Source organism: Pelophylax lessonae (assembly GCF_965119305.1).
Source record: "Pelophylax lessonae genome assembly, chromosome: 2".
NCBI lineage: Eukaryota > Metazoa > Chordata > Amphibia > Anura > Ranidae > Pelophylax > Pelophylax lessonae.
The window spans coordinates 699953929-699975443 of NC_138769.1; the positions used below are offsets into that span (position 1 = coordinate 699953929).

A 21515-nucleotide genomic window follows, 5' to 3' on the forward strand; every position below is an offset into this window, starting at 1 on the left:
AAATTTCCGGATAGTAACTGGAATTATCATGGACCCTGCCACACAAGCACCCCCACCTGTTTCCCTCGAGGGGACCACGGGACCCGCCGGTGCACAGAGTATAGACGCATTTACATCAATTTTGGAGTCTTTGGTGGCTCGGGTGGAGACGGCCTGCCAGGGACGTGGGTCAAGAAAGCGACCCTGCCTACCCCTATATCATTTGACACCTCTGACTCAGATTCAGAGATGGTCACTGCAGTTGCAGGTCCCTCTGCAAGGGCTGTTATCTCAGGTAAAGTTCCCTCAGACAGTGAGGAGGACGTTCATTCTTCTGCCATAATTCGGGAAGAAGCATTGGTGGACGCACTAGTTGTGGCGGTGCGGGAAACCTTAAGACTTGAGGTTTTACCGGCAGAGGCAACTGAAACAGAGATTCCCTTTGGTACTAACAAGCCCATCAAAACGGTGAAGGTTTTTCCTGTACCCAAGTGTTTTGATAATAAGATTAAGGTAGAATGGGAACATTCTAAGCGTGCCTCTACTATTTCCAAGCGTATTGATAGACGTTATCCGTTTGAGGAATCCTTCATTAAGAAATGGACGGTACCACCGGTGGTGGACCCACCTATTTCCAGGCTGAATAAAGCCACGGTTATCCCAGTGGAGGACACTTCGTCCTTTAAGGATCCAGTGGATCGAAAGGTGGAAGCGGAGTCCCGCACTATCTTCTCCCTGATAGGGTCAGCATTTAGACCAGTAATTGTTATTGGTCTAGTTTCCCAGACACTAACGGAATGGGCGAGACTGGTACGCCAAGACCCGAGGGGGAAAGATATCCCCCAGGGAACATCTGAATTAATGGAACAGATTATACAAGGACTACAGTTCGTCTGTGACGCAGCCTTGGATACTACTCCCCTATTAGGCAAGCATCTATGTCAGCGGTAATCCTCAGACGTGTGCTGTGGTTAAAATGCTGGTCAGCAGACCTAGGTTCCAAAAAGACCTTGACGAATCTCCCCTTTCAGGGGAATCGCCTATTTGGTGCCACTCTAGATGAGATCATCAAGAATGCCACTGGGGGCAAGAGCACTTTCTTGCCACAAACGGCAAGAGCTAAAGGACCTCGTAACAAGCGAGGACCTTTCTTTACCGCCCATAAAGGGTTCGCACGCCCGGCTGGAACAAGCGGGAAAGGCAAGGCTCCTCCAGGCGGGTTCAAAAGGGGCTGGTCGGACAAACAAAAGACCGACTCAGCCAAACCCGAAGCAAAGAATTACACAGCCTGAAGGTGCGCCCCCACCCGGGTTGAGGGTGGGGGGACGTCTTCACCGGTATTCAGGGCATTAGATCGAGCATTGATCACTGTTACCGGTGCGATTCTTCCCTTCCAACATTTAAGTACTACAGGGAGTGGCAGTTACCGTTCCCTGAACAGATCTTTTTCTTTACCTCTTCCAAAGATTAGTCTCAGTTCCCCACAAGAAACGGATCCGGTTGAACAGACAGCCCGAGAAGCCTCTAGCCAGGTGACTTCGGTCCCGGAGGTTCAACCAGAAGAAATCACCGTTCCGGATAGGAATCAGGTGTCTGATAAATGTGTGGGAACAGAGAAGGAGCAGACTGATGATCGGGACCAGATAGCTCTAGAGCCGTCTGGGTCAGATCCAGTCAACGCCAGTGGTCCTAGAAATTCTAGGCTGGCCTCGTCTAGCCGGTCTGGCCGACTTGGACAGACTGGTCGTGGACGTTCCTTGGGAACTTCGTCTCAGGGAGTGTCTGCGGTCTCAAGGACCAATCTTCCATCATGCTTTACAGTCGCTGGTTTTAATGGCCTGGCCATTGAGACCCAGGTACTGAAGGACAGAGGGTTGTCAGCTTCAGTTATTCCTACCCTTATTAAAGCAAGGAAAGCGACTTCCAGCAAGGTTTATTATCGCACATGGAAGACTTATATCGCGTGGTGCGAATCTTTAGGGATTCCTCCACGTACCTATTCGGTGACCCGAATACTGGCCTTTCTGCAGAAAGGGGTTGAGCAGAAACTAGCCTTGAGTACCATCAAAGGTCAAGTTTCAGCATTAGCAATCTTCTTTCAGAAACCTTTAGCTACCAAGTCCTTGGTGCGAAATTTCATCCAGGGGGTGCGGCACCTGGCTCCACCAGTCCGCGCGCCCTTACCGCCCTGGGATCTTAATTTGGTTTTGACGGTTCTACAGAAACCTCCCTTTGAAAACATCAGGGAGATTCCCTTGCTTACTTTATCCCAGAAGGTGGCCTTCTTGGTGGCTATCACTTCTGCACGCAGGGTGTCAGAACTGGCTGCATTATCATGCCAGTCCCCATACTTAGTGATTCATAGGGATAAGGTAGTGCTTCATCCTAAGCCATCCTTTCTTCCTAAGGTGGTTTCAGGTTTTCATCTGAATGAAGATATTGTACTACCTTCCTTGTGTCCTCAGCCCAATCATCATCGGGAACATGCGTTGCATTCCTTAGATGTGGTTCGGGCAATCAGGGTATACCTGAAAGCTACGGAATCGTTCCGTAAGACGGATTCACTTTTTGTGATCCCGGATGGCCCCAGAAAGGGGTTGCCTGCAGCTGCCGCAACTATCGCCAAATGGATCAGACAGACGGTGGTACAGGCTTATTCTATTAAGGGTCGGAGTCCTCCGTTCCCTGTTAGGGCGCACTCCACTCGAGCGCTCAGTACTTCTTGGGCCTTCCGCCATCAGGCGTCAGTGGTCCAGGTATGTAAGGCGGCCACCTGGTCGTCGGTATATACCTTTACAAAATTTTATAAGATTGATGTGATGGCATCGGCGGATGCCTCATTTGACCGCAAAGTTTTGCAGGCCGCAATTTGAGGAGACCGGCGGTCTACCTCGAGGGTTTTTTCTGTTGAAAATTTTTTTTCTGTTGAGTCTCATCATTGAGGATGAGCATTGTAAACTTCTAGTTGGCACCGGTTGGGCCTTCTAGATTTGGATTTAATTTTCCATTTTCCCACCCCTCATTTGTGGTACTGCTTTGGGACGTCCCGAAGGTGCTGAATCACCGAGGACTACGTCTGTCAATGAGCGATAGAGAAAAACGGATTTTTGTAAGATCTTACCGTAAAATCCTTTTCTCTTAGCTCTTTGACAGACGTAGTACCCGCCCCTCTGTTTTGGAGTTGGGCTGGGTTAAATTCTCTAAACACTGCTTTGTGACATAACTGATGTGCTGTAGCAGGGAGAGAGAGGATATACCCTCGGGGACTGCCCCTAGGGTGTGGCCAGAGCATTTTTTATTTCCTGTCTAGTCCTACTCCTGTGGAGGCAGCATAACCCGAAGGTGCTGAATCACCGAGGACTACGTCTGTCAATGAGCTAAGAGAAAAGGATTTTACGGTAAGATCTTACAAAAATCAGTTTTTTACGGTAAGTACAAAAATCTATTTTTTTCTTTTTTGAGATCAAATACCACCAAAAGAAAGCTCTATTTGTGCGTAAATAAATGACACAAATTTTATTTGTACCGTGTTGCATGACTGCTCAATTGTCAGTTAATGTAACGCAGTGCCGTATCACGAAAAAAGGCCTGGTCATGAAGGAGGTAAAACCTTCCGGAGGTGAAGTGGTTAGTAACGATTTAAGGAATACAAAGTTGTGATAATTTGCCTTTAAGGCCTCTTTCATGCAACTGGACCGATCGTGTCCGCATGTCCATTTTTCAGACCGACCCGATCGGGCCACCCATTGTGTCCTCTATGGGAGGAGGTGGATGTCAGCTGACATCCGATAAGGCAAAATCTGCTAAAAAACAGACGTATAGCGACACATTCGCCATCTGTCCAGCGGGTCGGATTGGATAAAAGCGAACAGGCTTTCTGTTTTCATCAGATTTCCCCATAGAGGAGAGCGGGACTCTGACAGGTCCGTCTCTGCACAGTGATCTGTCATCCGCCTGCTTAGCGAGGATCAGCGAAGCAATCTCTTCTGAGCAATCGGAGTCCGTCCAAATGTATCCGATCCGTGTGAAAGGGGCCTAAGCCTCCGTTCATAGTAGTGTGATAGAAGTGCACCTAAAACGTATAGAATTGTTTTTTTTAATGAGTTTTTGGCATAATTTTGTTAAAAAAAAAAGAAAAAAATTCAGTCTGCTTTTCCTACAAAAAAAAGTCAACAAAATCGCATCATTCTGCAGCAGTACAGGTGTGAACTGAGGCTTGTACTCTGCTGGGAATTCAGCTTTAGATACAACCGGTATACAGTAGGCATCTTTTATGTGGATTTGTGGAGTGGTGATTGGCCAGAAAAGGTGACCAATCCCAAGTCGCACGAATACAGAATGAAACTATTGAAGCTTCTCACTCGGGCCTGTCATTGCTCTCCCTCCATAGGATAGGAAATCTCCTCTAAGCATAATCAGCCCTCTTCCCCTATGAAAGCGTCCAAATCAATCACAAGCTTAGCTGGTTTTTCCAGTACTGTGACCGCTAAAATCGTCCTTTTCCCTCATTTTATTTTATTTATTTTTTTTATCGTTCTCTGGCAGCTATTTTTATGATCTGCTCATAATCTGTGTGATAGGCACAGCAAACTTTATATAGAATTTACAGGTTATGTTGTCATACTCTGAAATATCTTCAACTGTACTTTTTTTTCTTTTTCTGAAGGATATAAAATGTTAGATTATTATTTTAGTTTAGCGGCTATTTCTGCTAGGAGTGTGTCCAAAGTCTAAATCTCATGTAGCTGTGTGTGTTCAATCATGCACAGGCTGTTCACAGCATAGTAGTAAACCACCCTTCTGAAACTAGCTTTTGCATTAGCCATCTCCTGCTTGCAGAAGCTAAATATGAAAAATCTGCATGCCATGTTTTCTTATCTACTTGCCTGAAAGAGATATATATATATATATATATATATATATATATATATATATATATATATTTTTTTTCTTAAAGCTCTGAACATAATACATACAGTAAGACATGTGAAAACAGTGCAGATAGGCCTTGTCTTTCATGTATTGCAAACTGTTTTGTCTCAATAAGGCCCCTTCCACACTTGTGCAACTTGGGACGGCAAAGCCGCATGACAAGTCCATACCCTATGATTTCCAATGAGTGCCATTCATATCTGTGCGACATCAAAGTAGTCCCTGCACTACTTTGGTCTGCCTTTGATGTGACTTGAGGTCCATAGATCTTAAGATTACACAGACAATGCTTCAAGTCTCGTCAAAAGTTGCATGACTTTTAGGTCGTACACGTGTGAAAGGAGCCTAAAGCACATAGTAGAAATTCTGTGAATACTGTACATGGAGTATGTGAAGTAAATGCACATTTAACAGTTTTTCAGGACTTGTTTAGACCCCATTCAGACTGGGGCGACACGACTTGGTGGGGGCGACCTGTGAAGTCGCAGTGCACGCTGTGCACCGCGACCTCGGTGCGACTTGCACAGACTTCATATAATTGAAGTCAATGCAAATTGCCTCCAGGTCGCCCCAAAGTACTACAGGACCCTTTTTTTGAGTCAGAGCGACTTGTGTCGCTCCTATTAGAACGGGTCCTGTACTATTCAATGGCGAGCGACCCACCGCGACTTGTCAGGCGACCAAGTCGCGCTAGTGTGATTGGACCCTTAAAGTGACACAAAATTCTGGTTTATAAAGAAAAATCTTGTAACATTATCTGTTTGTGCCATATCGTGTCTTTCTCTTGAAGGACTTCATTGAGTTTATCAGCTATTATTTTTAGGCTACGTTCACATGTGGGCGTAGCAGATCACGGGCAGAATCACCACGATTCTGCCCACAATCCAGAGATCATTGCAAATCGCGGGACGCTTGTGCGTTGCCCGTGATTTGCAATGGCACCCCAAACACTGTGCGATGTTGCCGCGATTTCCACATGCCGAATCGCGGTAACATCACGCAAACAAAATCGCAGGATGCATGACGCCCAAAAAAGGTACAAGAGCTTCTTTGGGGCGTCATGCGTCCCGCGCAACATCGCACAGCGTTTGGGGTGCCATTGCAAATCACGGGCATTGCACAGACGTCCCGCAATTTGCAATATTTTCCGGATCGCGGTGATTCTGCCCGTGATCTGCTACGCCCACATGTGAACGTAGCCTTACTCTCAATAAAATTCAATTGTTTATAAAAAAAAAAAAAAATATTCATTCCAGTATGTATTTTATACTTAAAGTCCCTTCCATTGCTCTCAGCCTCCTCCAAATCTCCAAATTCCGTTTTTTTTTTTTTTGTTTTTTTTTTTTGTTTTTTTTTTTTGCTGCTATGATGTGAGCGGGAGCTGCCATAGTTAACTTTTCATAATAACAATCTGGTAATTGGTTGCTAGGTCCGTCTACCAACCAATCACCTGCTGGTTAACTTGAAAGGTTTACTGAAGCAGCTCCCGCCCCCACTCTCCCACCATCCCACTCTACCTCCCTCCCACCCTACCACCCTCCCACTCCCCCACTCTCCGATCTTCTGTTAAAGCGGAGTTCTAGCCTTTTCTGTGTTAAGTCAGCAGCTACAAAATGTGTATATGCTGACTTTTAATAAACACACACTCACCTGTCCCACGGTCCAGCGATGCAGCCGCCCAAAGCCTCGATCCTCTCCCTCTGGTCTTGGTGGCGCCAGCATCACTGGTGTGGGCACCCGGCTGTAACAGCTTGCGGCTTCCTAGCCGGGTACGCACTGGGCATGCGCGAGTTGCGCTGCACGTCTTGATTGGCGGGCAATCTTCTGGCACCTCTGACATGTCCCAGAAGATTGCAGGGAGGGAGGGGGAGAGGAGAACTTCCGCTCAGGGCGCCGCGGCTCTCCGAGCAGAAGTGGTAGCGGGTACCTGTCAAAACTAGGTACCCGCTCCCCCCCACCCCCCACTCCCAAAAAATGACATGCCAAATGTGACATGTCAGGGGGTTAGGACTACCTAAAGCGGAAGTTCCACTTTTGGGGGACACTCCACTTTAAGATTAAAGCGGCGAAGGCTGGGAGAAAGGATCTGCAATCCGTGTTCACGTTCTACCTACTTTTTTTATTTTCTTTGACAGCTGTGAGCAGAGAACGGCTCTGCACTGAATCGTGGAAATGCCATCTTAAGATCGTGAGGGGGGTTGAATCAAGATTTTTTTTTTATGATGAATCATGCAGCTTTACTACAAAGAGGCAGAAAAATAAAGGAAAAAAAATAAGATTTAATAAAAAATATATTGCAGGGCCACTAACTAGTGGATGTGTATGGAGCATTTTTGGGGGAAAAAAGGATATTGTTTAGCGTCACTTTAACCTCTCTAGGTTCTCTTATGCTCTATGAAAGGGTTCTCCAAACTTTCTAAACAAAGGGCCAATTTATGACTTTCAGACTCTGGGGGGGGCAAATTGTGGCCAGCGGGAGTGGGAATATTCCTGGCATCAGTGGGAGTGAACCTCCTCAGATTTGGTATTAGGGCAAGGAATAGTGCTTCATCATTGGCATCATAGGCAGAAATAGTTACCCCAATGTTGGTGTCAGTGGGAGAAATGGTGCCCAACTTTTGGTGTTGGCAGAATTGTGGGAGGAATAGTGCCCAAAGGGCCACATCCGGCCCCGGGGCTGCAGTTTGGAGACCACTGCTCTCTGAAATACCACTACCTGAAATATATGGTGTCAGGGACCACCCTGCTTTAAAGCAGTGGTTCTCAATTCCGGTCCTCGGGACCCACCAACAGGCCAGGTTTGCAAGATAACTAAATTACATCACAGGTGATCTCATTTGCTGCTCAGTGATTGCAGTATTCTAGTCTGCATCCCCCAAGGTAATACTTAAAATCTGGCCTGTTAGTGGGTCCCGAGGACCGGAATTGAGAACCACTGCTTTAAAGGAACGCAGTAATAGTTTTGTGTGTAGTGGACAAAACCAATCACCACCCCCATAACCCCCACCAGTTAGTGATATAAAAGCCGACCTTAGGCAGGCCATACACAGAGAAATTAGCTTGATTACCCCATCAACCTAGTCAGGGCTGACAGGGGAATCGCTCCATTGTATTCATCCCTGCCGGGAAAAGGCAGTGATTACTGCTAGCAGCTATACCAGCCGCTAACGATAATCGTATGTAAAATCCAGCAGGCTGGTTGCACCCAAATTGATCCATTAATCAACTTGGTATAATCAGCCTGCCCATACATGGTTTGAATCTTGGTGGAATTTTGGTGAATAAGCCAAAATTCCAACAGTCTATGAACGGCCTTAGTATTTCTAGTATAGTTACTACTCTGTATTATCAGACTGTGTTCAACTTGATTTGCTATGTGTGCATCTATCTTCTACTGCTGATTTTATACTAAGCTTTTCCCAATCTAATAAGTACGTTAATTTCTAAGCAGCTCATTCTTTGGTTTTAAATATAGCCAGGAAAAAGGCATTTTATATGTGCTTATACTGTTTTTATATTCAACTTGATGTAGAAAAAAACAACTATCTCCTGCGCTCAAGGGTGGTGTAATGGTGGTGGATGGATCACAGAGTCTTGATAGTTCCAGTAAAAGCTCACTCTTTGCAGCCCCCTAAAGGTCGGGGGAGACCCCAGTGGGGAACCCTGTAAAACAAAGAAAAGAGGACGCACCAGCCTTGTGCATTACCCAAGTGGAATCTTTAATAGTAAGTAAAAGGAAGTATACTCACAAACAAATCAATAGTAAAAGCACATTAAAGTCTACAGCAAAAGCAAAGCAACCAGGAGGACCTTCCACATGGCTGAGTGGAGGTCCCCTCTTCCTCAGAGCCAATCAGGAAGAGGGGATCTCCCCTCGAAAACACGTCAGCCATCTGAAAGGTCCTCCGGCTTGCTGGGAATAGTCTCGGGGACCTGGTGGCTTTGTGTTTGCTGTAGACCCTGATATGCTTTTACCATTGATTTGTTTGTGACTATATTTCCTTTTACTTGTAAAGATAACACTTGGGTGATGCACAAGGCTGGTGCTTCCTCTTTTCTTTGTTTTGCAGTATTCAGCTAGGTGTGTCCAGTGGGGCTGAGGTGGTCCTTGGAGTCGAAGCTCAGAACAGAAGACCCAAAATTACAGAAGCAGCTCCTTCATGGGTGGCATTGTACAGGGGGAGGTGCTTGCTAGGAAGTTGTAACTGCCACACTATTCTACATATTCCCTCAGGAAGTCAATGCACTTGTGACATCTGTCCTGAATCCTATGTCCCTGCAAATAAAATTCTTTTGACTGCTGGTGTACTCATTTGCAGAGTTAGTTGCCTCCGGGACACTCCCAAATCGTTGTCCCTTTAGGTGTTTTTTGACATTGGGGAACAGATAGTCAGAAGGAGCCAGGTGGGGGCGAATAGGGTGGATAGGGCGTCACTTGAAAGCCTAATGCCCCGTACACACGTTCAGATAATCAGACAACTTATCGTTCGCATTTTGTTGAATGATACGAACATCGAATTCAACAATGCGTACAAATCGTATGATTTTTATCGTACGATTCGGGAAAAGCTTCCTGGTTGCTTGGCTATGTATCAGATGGTGCAAAACAAAAACAATGGCAGCCAGGCTTTTTCCGTGCTATTTTAGTGTTTATGATCATGCACTGTCTTTGTCGATCGCTTTTTACGCATAGTGTACTGATGAAACGATTGTCGTTTGCGAGGCTATCGTACGACAGAAGTTTTCCTGTTTGTCCCTTCGTGAACTGTCGTGATCGGCTGTCGAAAGCTGTGTACTAACGATCAGATTATCGTGCAATCAGGTCGAAAGCGAGTTTTATCGTACGATTATGGAAACGTGTGTACGAGGCTTAAGGAGGTCAGTTTTGCCATTGTTTCACTTGCAGTGTGTAACGAGCCGTTGTCATGCAACAGGATGACACCTTTGGAGAGCTTTCCCTGAGGTTTTTCTTGATATTTTGCCTCAACTTTGTCGATAAAGCACAGTATTATGTTGCATTGATGGTTGAACCCTTTTGGAGGTAATCCAATAGCAGAACTCCCTTCTTTTTTTTCCAAAAAAAATGTTGCCATTTGCTTCTGCGCTGACAGTTGCTCTCGGAACTTCTTTGGCCTGGGTTAGCCTCTGTGCCTCCATTCCTTAGACCATGGGTGTCCAACCTTTTGGCTTCTCTGGGCCACATTGAGTGTAGAGAAATTTTCTTGGGCCGCATAAAACATATATACTATAGTTAAGGTATATAAGTAATAAAACGCTGCTGCGCCCTTCCCGAGTTGCCGCACCCCCCCCCCAGCACTAATTTAACACAACTAGTGGATGATCTCCCTTGAGGCAGCCTCTGCCTACAGTTAGTTGGAAGCCGCCGTGGCCGTGCCCCCGACCCGACTTCCTTCCTCCCCAGCAAAAAACAAAAAATTGTCAGGGGGCAGTGGACCGCATTGCCTGCGGTTTCGGGCCGCATGTGGCCCCCTGGTCACAGGTTGGAAATGCCTGCCTTAGACTGTTCCTTTTGTCTCAGGATCAGAACAATAGATCCATGTCTCATCGCCAGTTACCAGATTGTCTAGGAAATCTGAAAACTGTTTGGTTGTCAAGTTTTGGGATCCACTTTCCTGCATGCTTTCTTATTTCCAAGTCGTTGTGGATAAGCTTTCACATTTGCAGGCACAGAGACAGAAACAGGCCTTCCACTGGTTTTCACATTTTCAACACCGAAATGGCTGGTTTTAAAATTGAAAATCCAATGTTTAAACTGTTGCATATGAAGAACCAGTGTCACCCAAAGTTTTTGACATTTCATTATGGATCTGCTTTTCACCTTTCCCTTGGAGAACCAGGAACTTAATTATGGTCCTATGCTCTTCCACATTGAATTTTTCTGGAGGTGCTGCCATGTTCACTTTGGACCTGAAAAAGAAAGAGAAGTTAAAATCATAGGTAGTTGATTTTTGCACCATTGAATATAGATAAATTGGGCAGTACTCCCTGTAATCTACAACTTCTGGGTAAGGTTCAATACTTATCAGCACCCCGTTGTATATGTATTTGTTTTTTTGTAATTTATGAAATATATATATATATATATATATATATATATATATATATATATATATATATATATATATATATATATAGTGCCTTGCGAAAGTATTCGGCCCCCTTGAACTTTGTGACCTTTTGCCACATTCCAGGCTTCAAACATAAAGATTTTTTGTGAAGAGTCAACAACAAGTGGGACACACTCAAGAAGTAGAACGAAATTTATTGGATATTTCAAACTTTTTTAACAAATAAAAAACTGAAAAATAGGGCATGCAAAATTATTCAGCCCCCTTAAGTTAATACTTTGTAGCGCCACCTTTTGCTTCGATTACAGCTGTAAGTCGCTTGGGGTATGTCTCTATCAGTTTTGCACATCGAGAGACTAAAATTTTTGCCCATTCCTCCTTGCAAAACAGCTCAAGCTCAGTGAGGTTGGATGGAGAGCGTTTGTGAACAGCAGTTTTCAGTTCTTTCCACAGATTATCGATTGTATTCAGGTCTGGACTTTGACTTGGCCATTCTAACACCTGGATATGTTTATTTGTGAACCATTCCATTGTAGATTTTGCTTTATGTTTTGTATCATTGTCTTGTTGGAAGACAAATCTCCGTCCCAGTCTCAGGTCTTTTGCAGACTCCATCAGGTTTTCTTCCAGAATGGTCCTGTATTTGGCTCCATCCATCTTCCCATCAATTTTAACCATCTTCCTGTCCCTGCTGAAGAAAAGCAGGCCCAAACCATGATGCTTCCACCACCATGTTTGACAGTGGGGATGGTGTGTTCAGGGTGATGAGCTGTGTTGCTTTTACGCCAAACATAACGTTTTGCATTGTTGCCAAAAAGTTCGATTTTGGTTTCATCTGACCAGAGCACCTTCTTCCACATGTTTGGTGTGTCTCCCAGGTGACTTGTGGTAAACTTTAAACGACACTTTTTATGGATATCTTTAAGAAATGGCTTTCTTCTTGCCACTCTTCCATAAAGGCCAGATTTGTGCAGTATACGACTGATTGTTGTCCTATGGACAGAGTCTCCCACCTCAGCTGTAGATCTCTGCAGTTCATCCAGAGTGATCATGGGCCTCTTGGCTGCATCTCTGATCAGTCTTCTCCTTGTATGAGCTGAAAGTTTAGAGGGACGGCCAGGTCTTCGTAGATTTGCAGTGGTCTGATACTCCTTCCATTTCAATATTATCGCTTGCACAGTGCTCCTTGGGTTGTTTAAAGCTTGGGAAATATTTTTGTATCCAAATCCGGCTTTAAACTTCTCCACAACAGTATCTCGGACCTGCCTGGTGTGTTCCTTGTTCTTCATGATGCTCTCTGCGCTTTAAACGGACCTCTGAGACTATCACAGTGCAGGTTCATTTATACAGAGACCTGATTACACACAGGTGGATTCTATTTATCATCATTAGTCATTTAGGTCAACATTGGATCATTCAGAGATCCTCACTGAACTTCTGGAGAGAGTTTGCTGCACTGACAGTAAAGGGGCTGAATAATTTTGCACGCTCAATTTTTCAGTTTTTTATTTGTTAACAAAGTTTGAAATATCCAATAAATTTCGTTCCACTTCATGATTGTGTCCCACTTGTTGTTGATTCTTCACAAAAAATTACAGTTTTATATCTTTATGTTTGAAGCCTGAAATGTGGCAAAAGGTCGCATAGTTCAAGGGAGCCGAATACTTCCGCAAGGCACTGTGTATGTGTGTGTGTATATATATATATATATATATATATATGTGTGTGTGTGTGTGTATATATATGTGTGTGTGTGTGTATATATATATATATATATATATATATATACTTTTTTTTTTTTTTACTTTGGCTTATAGGGTGACTTCAAGTAAAGTATGTTTGCCTAAACAGGGCTGAGTTATTTCATAAACTGTTGGGCTATTTGAGCAGATTTGATGAAATAGCACATGAATTGTGTGATCTTATTGTGTAGATTCGACTTGTTTTACATGAATATTTTTTTGTTTTACAGACTATACAGAAATTAGCCAGCCAGTACTTGAAGAAAGAATGGCCTGTGTTAAAACCAGATGAAAGGAGCGAGTACAGGTAAGGAATTTCCACCCCACAGTTTATTTGGGAAAGTCAAATGCAAAGGAGATTCAGAGGCTGCTCCATTTCCTCTTATTACAGTTCTTGAAGGCAGGCTCACATTTAGAATTTGTTAATCCACCTGTAATGCCCCTTTATTTCCAGGCCATTTTTCAGGTTCCAGTGCTGATTGACAGTTACTCCATCATGCAACACTGTACACAAATGGATTTTATAACTTTTTGGACATTTAAAACTTTCTTTTGGTGGTAAATAGAGAGGAACTAAAATCTGCAATACCGTGTTTCCCCGAAAAATAGGCCAGGTCTTATATTAATTTTGGCACCAAAAGACACCGTAGGGCTTATCTTCGGGGTAGGTCTTCTCATGTAATGGGCTGTCTTCTCTCTCTCCCTGCCTGTCAGGAATCCCCAGTGTGAACCGATTAAAACTGGTTGTAAAATCCTAGAATCCACTCTATTACAGTATTCTATCTTGTCCAGTGTGTGTGCCTTTCTGTAATATAATTGTGCAAATACCTTCATTACAGCGTCGCTCTGCGATTCCGTGACCCTCCATAGCTCTTCTCCCTGCTCCGAGCACTGGAGAGGGAGGGGCCTAGATCCCCCGCTGACAGCTGGGAGAAGAGGAGGAGAGCAGCGGGAGGTTAGCTGAGCGCCGAGCGGGGTTGTACCAAAGGTATTTGGCACAATTTTATTACAGAAACACACACATTGGACATTATATAAAACAGTAATAAAGTGGATTCTGGGATTTTACAACTACTTTAAACTAGGGCTTGTTTCCGGGGTAGGGATTATATTTCAGCCCTCCCCAAAAATCATAGTAGGTCTTATTTTCAGGGTAGGTCTTATTTTCTGGGGGAACACTATATTTACTGCTACTGCAAAGGATGCCTGCGAGGTTCCATATGTGGTCCGGCCCTGGCTTTTTCCCAGTGCTGGTCTTCAGCTGTCTTGGTTATCCGACGCATCATGATCATGTACAGCAATTCCGTCATACAGGCACTGTGCCGGAATATACACTGTACAGCTTGGTGTACTCAAAGGGTTAAACTTGAATGTGCTGCCTTCATCTGTGTGGTGCTCAGGAACTAATGAATGAGTTAATCATTCATTAGTTCCTGTTTCCTCCCCTTTCTTCATTGTAAGAGGAAGAGGACGGTCTCCAATGTAAACACTACAGTGCTTTACATCTGAGATCACCATGCTTGGTCATTCTATGACCAGTCACTCCACTCAAAATGTGAAGAGCCTCTCAGATCAGCTCTGTACACAGTGCCTGTCAAAGGGACAGCTTAATTCACTGGCATTAAGGATGTCCTTGCTGCCCTCCCATACAGTGGAGGACTGCAGGTCCTGTTTGTATGGTATAACATATGAGAGCTGTCTAAGCAGCAAAGTTAGGTGGCTTTGGGGGGAGCGGTTGCATGGAGAGGAGGAGGCCTGCGGAAGTGAGCAGAAAAAAAAAGTAAGCATTTGTACATCCCCCCCCCCCCCCAAAGCCCAAAAAAAAAGTTAATAACAGAGACCAGTGGTGTATTTAGGCTTTGTGCTGCCCTAGGCCTGACTAAACTTGGGCACCTCTAATTTAAATATGACCCACCCCTTCCTGTAAAGGCCACAACCTTTCCTGTTTATGACCCGTCCTGTCATCTGTAAACCACTGACCACAACCACAGTCTATCAGTGCCCATCCGCCTCATCAGTTCCCATAAGTTCAGCTTCATCAGTGCCCATCAGTGCAGCCTTATCAGTGCTGATCAGTGTAGCCTCATTACTGCCCATCAGTGCAGCCTCTTTAGTGCAGCATATCAGTGCGGCCTCATCAGTGGCCATCAGTACAGCCCCATCAGTGGCCACCAGTGCAGCCTCTCAGTGCCCATTAGTGCAGCCTATCAGTGCTGCCTTATCAGTGCAGCTTATCAGTCCTGCCTCATCAGTGGCCATCAGGGCAGCATATCAGTGCAGCCCCATAAGCTTTTTTGCTTCCCCCCTGCAAAGTGCTGCCCTAGGCCTGGGCCTTGTTGGCCTAGGCCAAGATACAGCACTGACAGAGACCCTACTGCATGGGTAAATATGACGTACTGTGCTTGGAATGGGGAATGGGGATATGTGCAGTTGCAGGCATTATTCACATATATTTTTTTTTAGCCAGGGATTCTCTTCACCATAAGAACTATCATAGCGGCTGTTCAGTTCCTTGATTGATCCTACAGGCGGCAGGAGAAATGTTCTCTCCCCCCCTGGCCTGGCAGTTGTAAATACTGCTGTGATCTTGGCTGGATAGCTGAGATTGTTTTTTTTTTTTATTGTTTTTTTATCTCAGGCTTTCCAGCCTGTAGGAGAGATCTGAGGTCTCATTGACCCCAGATCTCTCCATAAAGAGGACATGTCATGCACTATTCCCTATTACAAGGGATGTTTATATTCCTTCTAATATGAATAAAAGTGATAAAAAAATAAAAGTGAAAGTGTAAAAATAAATTAAAACATTTAAAGGGCCCCAGTCCCCTCATGCTCGCACGCAGAAGTGAATGCATACGTAGGTCGCACCCACATATGTAAACGACGTTCAGTACACACATGTGAGGTATCGCCGTGAACGTTTAGAGCGAGCGCAACAATTCTAGCCCAATACCTCCTCTGCAACTCTAAAGAGGTAACCTGTAAATTTTTTAAAAGTGTTGCCTATGGAGATTTTTAAGTACCGAAGTTTGGTGCCATTCCACGAGTGTGCGCAATTTTAAAGCGTGACATGTTAGGTATCTATTTACTCAGCAAAATGTCATCTTTTACATTATACAAAAAAATGTTGCTAATTTTTGTGTTTTGTTTTTTTAAATTCATTAACCACTTACCGCCCTCCCGCCGTCATATGACGGCGGGACGGTGCGGCTATTATCCTGGGCGGACGTCATATGACGTCCGCAGGAAATGCAGGGCAGGCGCGCGATCGCAGGCGCGCCGCCGTGCACTGCCGGTGTCGGCGTGTCCCCGGGACACAGCCGGTCACCGGCAGGGGGGAAACAGCCAATAGGCATGGCTGTTTCCCACGTGATCGGCTGTGTTCCAATGACACAGCCGATCACAATAGCGGAGCCCGGAAGATGACCGCGCATGCGCAATCGGGAGCGCGCAGCGCGGTCATGTCGGTGGCACTGTGTTCCGTAGGAACACAGCTGTCACCGGCGGTAGTAAACAGTCACTGACAGTGACTGTTTACTAAGTGATCGGCTGTGAATCCATTCACAGCCGATCACAAAATGTAAACAAAGAGCAGTAACTCAGTGTTACTAGCTCTTCTCCCCTCATACAGTTTCCAGTATGAGGAGAGAAGAGCTAGAAATAGTGAGTTACTGCTCTGTACACATGTAAAAAAGTAAAATCACACCAATAAATGCCCCCCCACACAGTCCTCAGCCCCCCCCCAATGTCACCTGTCACCCAACAGTCACCTCAGCAGTGCCCAGAAATTGACACCCATAAGGCTACGTTCACATGTGAGCGCAGCGATCGCAGGCAGAATCACCGCGATTCTGCCCGCGATCCGGAAATCATTGCAAATTGCGGGACATCTGTGCGTTGCCCGTTTTTTGCAATAGCACCCCAAACGCTGTGCGATGTTGCCGCCATTTCCGCCTGCCGAATCGCGGTAACATCACGCAAACATCGCATGACGCCCAAAAAAGGTACAAGAGCTTCTTTGGGGCGCCATGCGTTGTTTGCGTGATGTTACCTCGATTCGGCAGGCGGAAATCGCAGCAACATCGCACAGCGTTTGGGGTGCTATTGCAAATCACAGGCAACGCACAGGCGTCCCGCAATTTGCAATGATTTCTGGATCGCGGGCAGAATCACAGTGAATCTGCCCACGATCGCTACGCTCACATGTGAACGTAGCCTAAACTTCACCGGTCACCAGAGACTGCCATCAGTACCGCCGTGCACCATCGCCCGTCACCTGTCACCCATCAGTGACCATCGCCTGTCACCTGTCACCCCATCAATCACCGTCACCTGTCACCCCATCAGTCATCTGTCACCCCATCAGTGATCGTCACTTGTCACCCCATCAATCATCGTCACATGTCACCCCGTCAGTGATTGTCATCTGTCACCCCATCAATCATCGTCACTTGTCACCTCATCAATCATCGTCACTTGTCACCTCATCAATCATCATCACCTGTCACCTCATCAATCAACATCACCTGTCACCTCATCAATCATCGTCACCCCATCAGTCATCGTCACCTGTCACCCCATCAGTCATCGTCACCTGTCACCCCATCAGTCATCGTCACCTGTCACCCCATCAGTCATCGTCACCTGTCACCCCATCAGTCATCGTCACCTGTCACCCCATCAGTCATCGTCACCTGTCACCCCATCAGTCATTGTCACCTGTCACCCCATCAGTCATCGTCACCTGTTTGCCATATACATGCAATCACTTACTGACCGCCTAACGACTATATGCGTCGGCCATTAAAAGCTAAATACTGGGGTTATGGCAGCAGATAGCCCCCATAACCCCGGTATTTTTTGAAACGGCGGGCGGTCGGCTTTCAGATAAGGGTGGTCCCAGTGGCGGATTCGCCGTGGAATTACCCTTACGGTGCAGGGGAAGAGGTGCCCCCCCCCCCTCTCCTGCCACGTCCCAGACGTTTTCCCAGCTTACCGGACCCGCCGGCAGCGGGGAAAACTATCCGGTCCTGGATCCTCAGAGACAGGAAGTCGAGTGAGGGCAAGATGGCCCTCACTCGACTCTATGGTCTTGGAGGACCGGAGCTACGTCAAAAGACGTTGCCTAGCAACCGGTTTAAAGGGCCGCTTTTTTTTTTTTCCTCTTTCAACAATTTTTTTTTTTTTTTTCTTTTTTAGTGTAGTTGTGAGGTGTGAGGTCTTTTTGACCCCAGATCTCACAATAAAGAGGACCTGTCATGCCTATTTCTATTACAAGGGATGTTTACATTCCTTGTAATAGGAATAAAAATGATGAAACATTTTTTTTTTTTTAAACTGTGTAGAAATAAAAAAATAACAAATAAAATAAATAGGAAAAAAAAATAAAAAATTAAAGCGCCCTGTCCCCGTTAGCTCGCGCGCAGAAGCAAATGCATACGCAAGTCCCACGTATATAAACGGTGTTCAAACCATACATGTGAGGTATTGCCGCGATCGTTAGAGCGAGAGCAATAATTTGAGCCCTAGACCTCCTCTGTAACTCTAAGCTAGTAACCTGCAGAAATTTCTAAAATGTTGCCTATGGGGATTTTTAAGTACCAATGTTTGGCGCCATTCTGTGAGCATGCGCAATTTTGAAGCATGACATGTTGGGTATCTAATTACTCGGCGTAACATTATCTTTCACATTATGGAAAAAAAATGGGCTAAATTTACTGTTTTCTTATTTTTTAGTTCAAAAAAGTGAATTTTTTTCAAAAAAATCGCATTTGGAAGACTGCTGCGCAAATATGGTGTGATAAAAAATATTGCAATGATCTCCATTTTATTCTCTAGGGTCTCTGCTAAAAAAAAAATATATAATGTTTGGGGGTTCCAAGTAGTTTTCTAGCAAAAAAAATGATTTTAGCTTGTAAACACCAAGTGTCAAAAATAGGCCCAGTCTTAAAGTGGATAAATGGACAACTTTGTGTAAAGCGCTACTTGGATGTTAGGCCTATGTATGTGGCCAGGCTGTGTAAAAGTGTTACACATGTGGTATCGCCATACTCAGGAGGAATAGCAGAATGTATTTTGGGGTGCAATTTTTGCTACGTACATGCTATGTGTTAGAAATATTGCATAAATGGACAGCTTTGAGTAAAAAAAATGTGTTTTCATTTTCTTTCCACATTTTCCAAAAACTTGTGGAAAAAAATGACATATTCAAAAGACTCATTATGCCTCAAAAATTATACGTTGGGCTGTTTTCTTTCCAAAATGGGGTCATTTTATGGGGGTTTCCATTGTCCTGGTGCTCCAGGGCCTTCAAAAGTATGATAGGTTGTCAGGAAATTATATGTGTAATTTGTGCTCCTAGAATGCCGGACGGTACTACTTGGATGTTAGGCCTCTGTATGTGGCCAGGCTGTGAAAAAGTCTCACACATGTGGTATCGCCATACTCAGGAGGAGTAGTAGAATGTGTTTTGGGGTATAGTTGCAAGTATACATATGCTGTGTGAGAGAAATAACCTGTTAATACGTCAATTTGTAAAAAAAACAAAAAAAAATCTTCATTTTGCAAAGAGTTGTGGGAAAAAATGACAACTTCAAAAAACTCACCATGCCCCTTATTAAATACCTTGGAATGTCTACTTTCCAAAAAGGGGTCATTTGGGGGGTATTTGTACTTTCCTGACTTTTTAGTGTCTCAAGAAATGAGATAGGCCTTCAGTACATCAGGTGTGATCAAGTGTGATCAATGTTCAATGAATAGCACCATAACTTGTGGACTCTATAACTTTCACAAAGACCAAATAATATACACTTATTTGGGTTATTTTTACCAAAGATAAGTAGCAGTATAAATTGTGGCCAAAATTTGTGAAGAAAAATTACTCATTTGCTAAATTTTATGACAGAAACAAAGAAAAATGCGTTTTTTCACAATATTTTCAGTCTTTTTTTATTTAAAGCACAAAAAATAAAAAACCCAGTAGTGATTAAATACCATCAAAAGAAAGCTCTATTTGTGTGAAAAAAAGGACGCAAATTTTTTATGGGTACAGTGTTGCATGACTGAGTAATTGTCATTCAAAGTGTGAGAGCGCTGAAAGCTGAAAATCAGTCTGGGCAGGAAGGGGGTGAAAGTGCACTGTAGGCAAGTGGTTAAACTGTTTTATTTTCCACAAAAAAACGCGTTTGAAAAATTGCTGCACAAATACTGTGTGACATAAAAAGTTGCAATGACCGCCATTTTATTCCCTAGGGTCTCTGCAAAAAAAAAAAAAACATTTTATGTTTGCGGGTTCTGAGTAATTTTCTAGCAAAAAAAATGATGATTTTTGATGATTGTATGTAAGCCATAATAAATTGCTTATTATAATTCCCACCCTTTGGTCTATTAAATATACAATTGATCTAAGGATTAGATCTAAAGACTGGTAAGCTGCAGTCAATAACATTTTTGTTCTTTGGTTTAGATAAGCTATAAAGCTATCCTCAGCTGAAAGCTGCCTGTAATAATAGGTACTATACTAAACTCGCCTCTCAGTGCCTGCTACAGCCTCTGTTAGACTCCTAAGAATATTGCAGGTCCAGGACTTTCGGATGCCTGTATCCCATCCTCCGACCCCCCTCGTCACCACTAGACTTGACTGTGATGTAGGGGTCAGAGGATGAAGCCACATGCTGTCCTTGGACACAGGCATCCCAACACTTCCAGAAGGTTATGGTGAGGTAACACAGGCTCCTTGAAAGGTTAAAGTGTTACTAAACAGTAAAACCTGTCTGTATATGCAGTAAAGTATGCTTGTTATACTAACCATGGAACCTAAGGGGATATCCTCTGCATTGTATAAAAAGGCAGTTTGATCCCGTCTTCTCTGATCCTCCCCTTCTTCCGCAATCCCCAATACATCTCCTGATAGAACAGAGCCTTGGGGGCAAGCTGCACATGCTCAGTTTGGTGTGTATTGCTAGAGAGGTTTTTTTTTTTTTTCTTGGGAGAGTGCATGTGATCAGCACAGGGCCAATCTGCACTGTCCAGACAGAGGGTCAGGGGTCCTGCAATCTGATAGGACAGCTTAGAGCAGAATGAAAACTCCTCCTACAAGCTTTAATCAGACACTGATAGAAGCCACAAGACTGCTGTATACTGCTGATGAGAAAAGGTATTCCGCAGTTTATATTTTCTAAAATTATTGCGTTTCCATGTTCTGTTTACTGTGGGAGACCAGATATAGTGAATGCATGCTCCTGGGTTTAGTAACAATTAACATAACACCTCTTCTATCAAAGGCAACCTTGTTTATGCGGCTGGAGCTACATGCAGGCAGTCCATGTGTCTCCTTTACGTGAGTGCAATGCCACACTGACGCTTGTCCTAATCTTACTGGCATGCTGGTGCCAGCGAGTAACATGGGCTGCCTGCGTGTAGCTCAGGACGGCTCCAGACACAACAGGGCCCCCATTCATGCTGTATGGGCCACAGCGTCCATGTGAATAAAGTCTTAAATGATAAGTCCACTTTAATAACATGTTACACCTATATTTAGGGATAGTCTGCAGGAGCCTGAGATTGCACCCGTGATCTCCTGATTGGGGCTGCAATGCTTTGTGTAGGTTCCTGAAAAGAAACAACAAATAAACACAATTTTTTTACCTGCAAAAACATGTGCGTTCATAATTTTTAAATTTTTTTTTTAAGGGGAATTTATGCTTTAGTGCATAGGTCGGCAACTCGTGGCTCCGGAGCCGCATGCGACTCTTTTAAACCTTTGCTGCGGCTCCAG

At 44.5% G+C, this 21515-nt stretch overlaps 1 protein-coding gene across 4 annotated transcripts in view; it reads left to right on the plus strand.

Moving 5' to 3' along the window:
- The window catches only part of FCHSD2 (FCH and double SH3 domains 2), a 434367-nt gene that overhangs the window by 249591 nt on the left and 163261 nt on the right, over positions 1–21515 (plus strand). For all 4 annotated transcript variants that reach the window (XM_082245226.1, XM_082245227.1, XM_082245228.1 and 1 more), the window contains one exon: positions 12973–13049. In XM_082245226.1, the coding sequence (XP_082101352.1) occupies positions 12973–13049 (77 nt within the window). The remainder of the gene's footprint in view (positions 1–12972; positions 13050–21515) is intronic.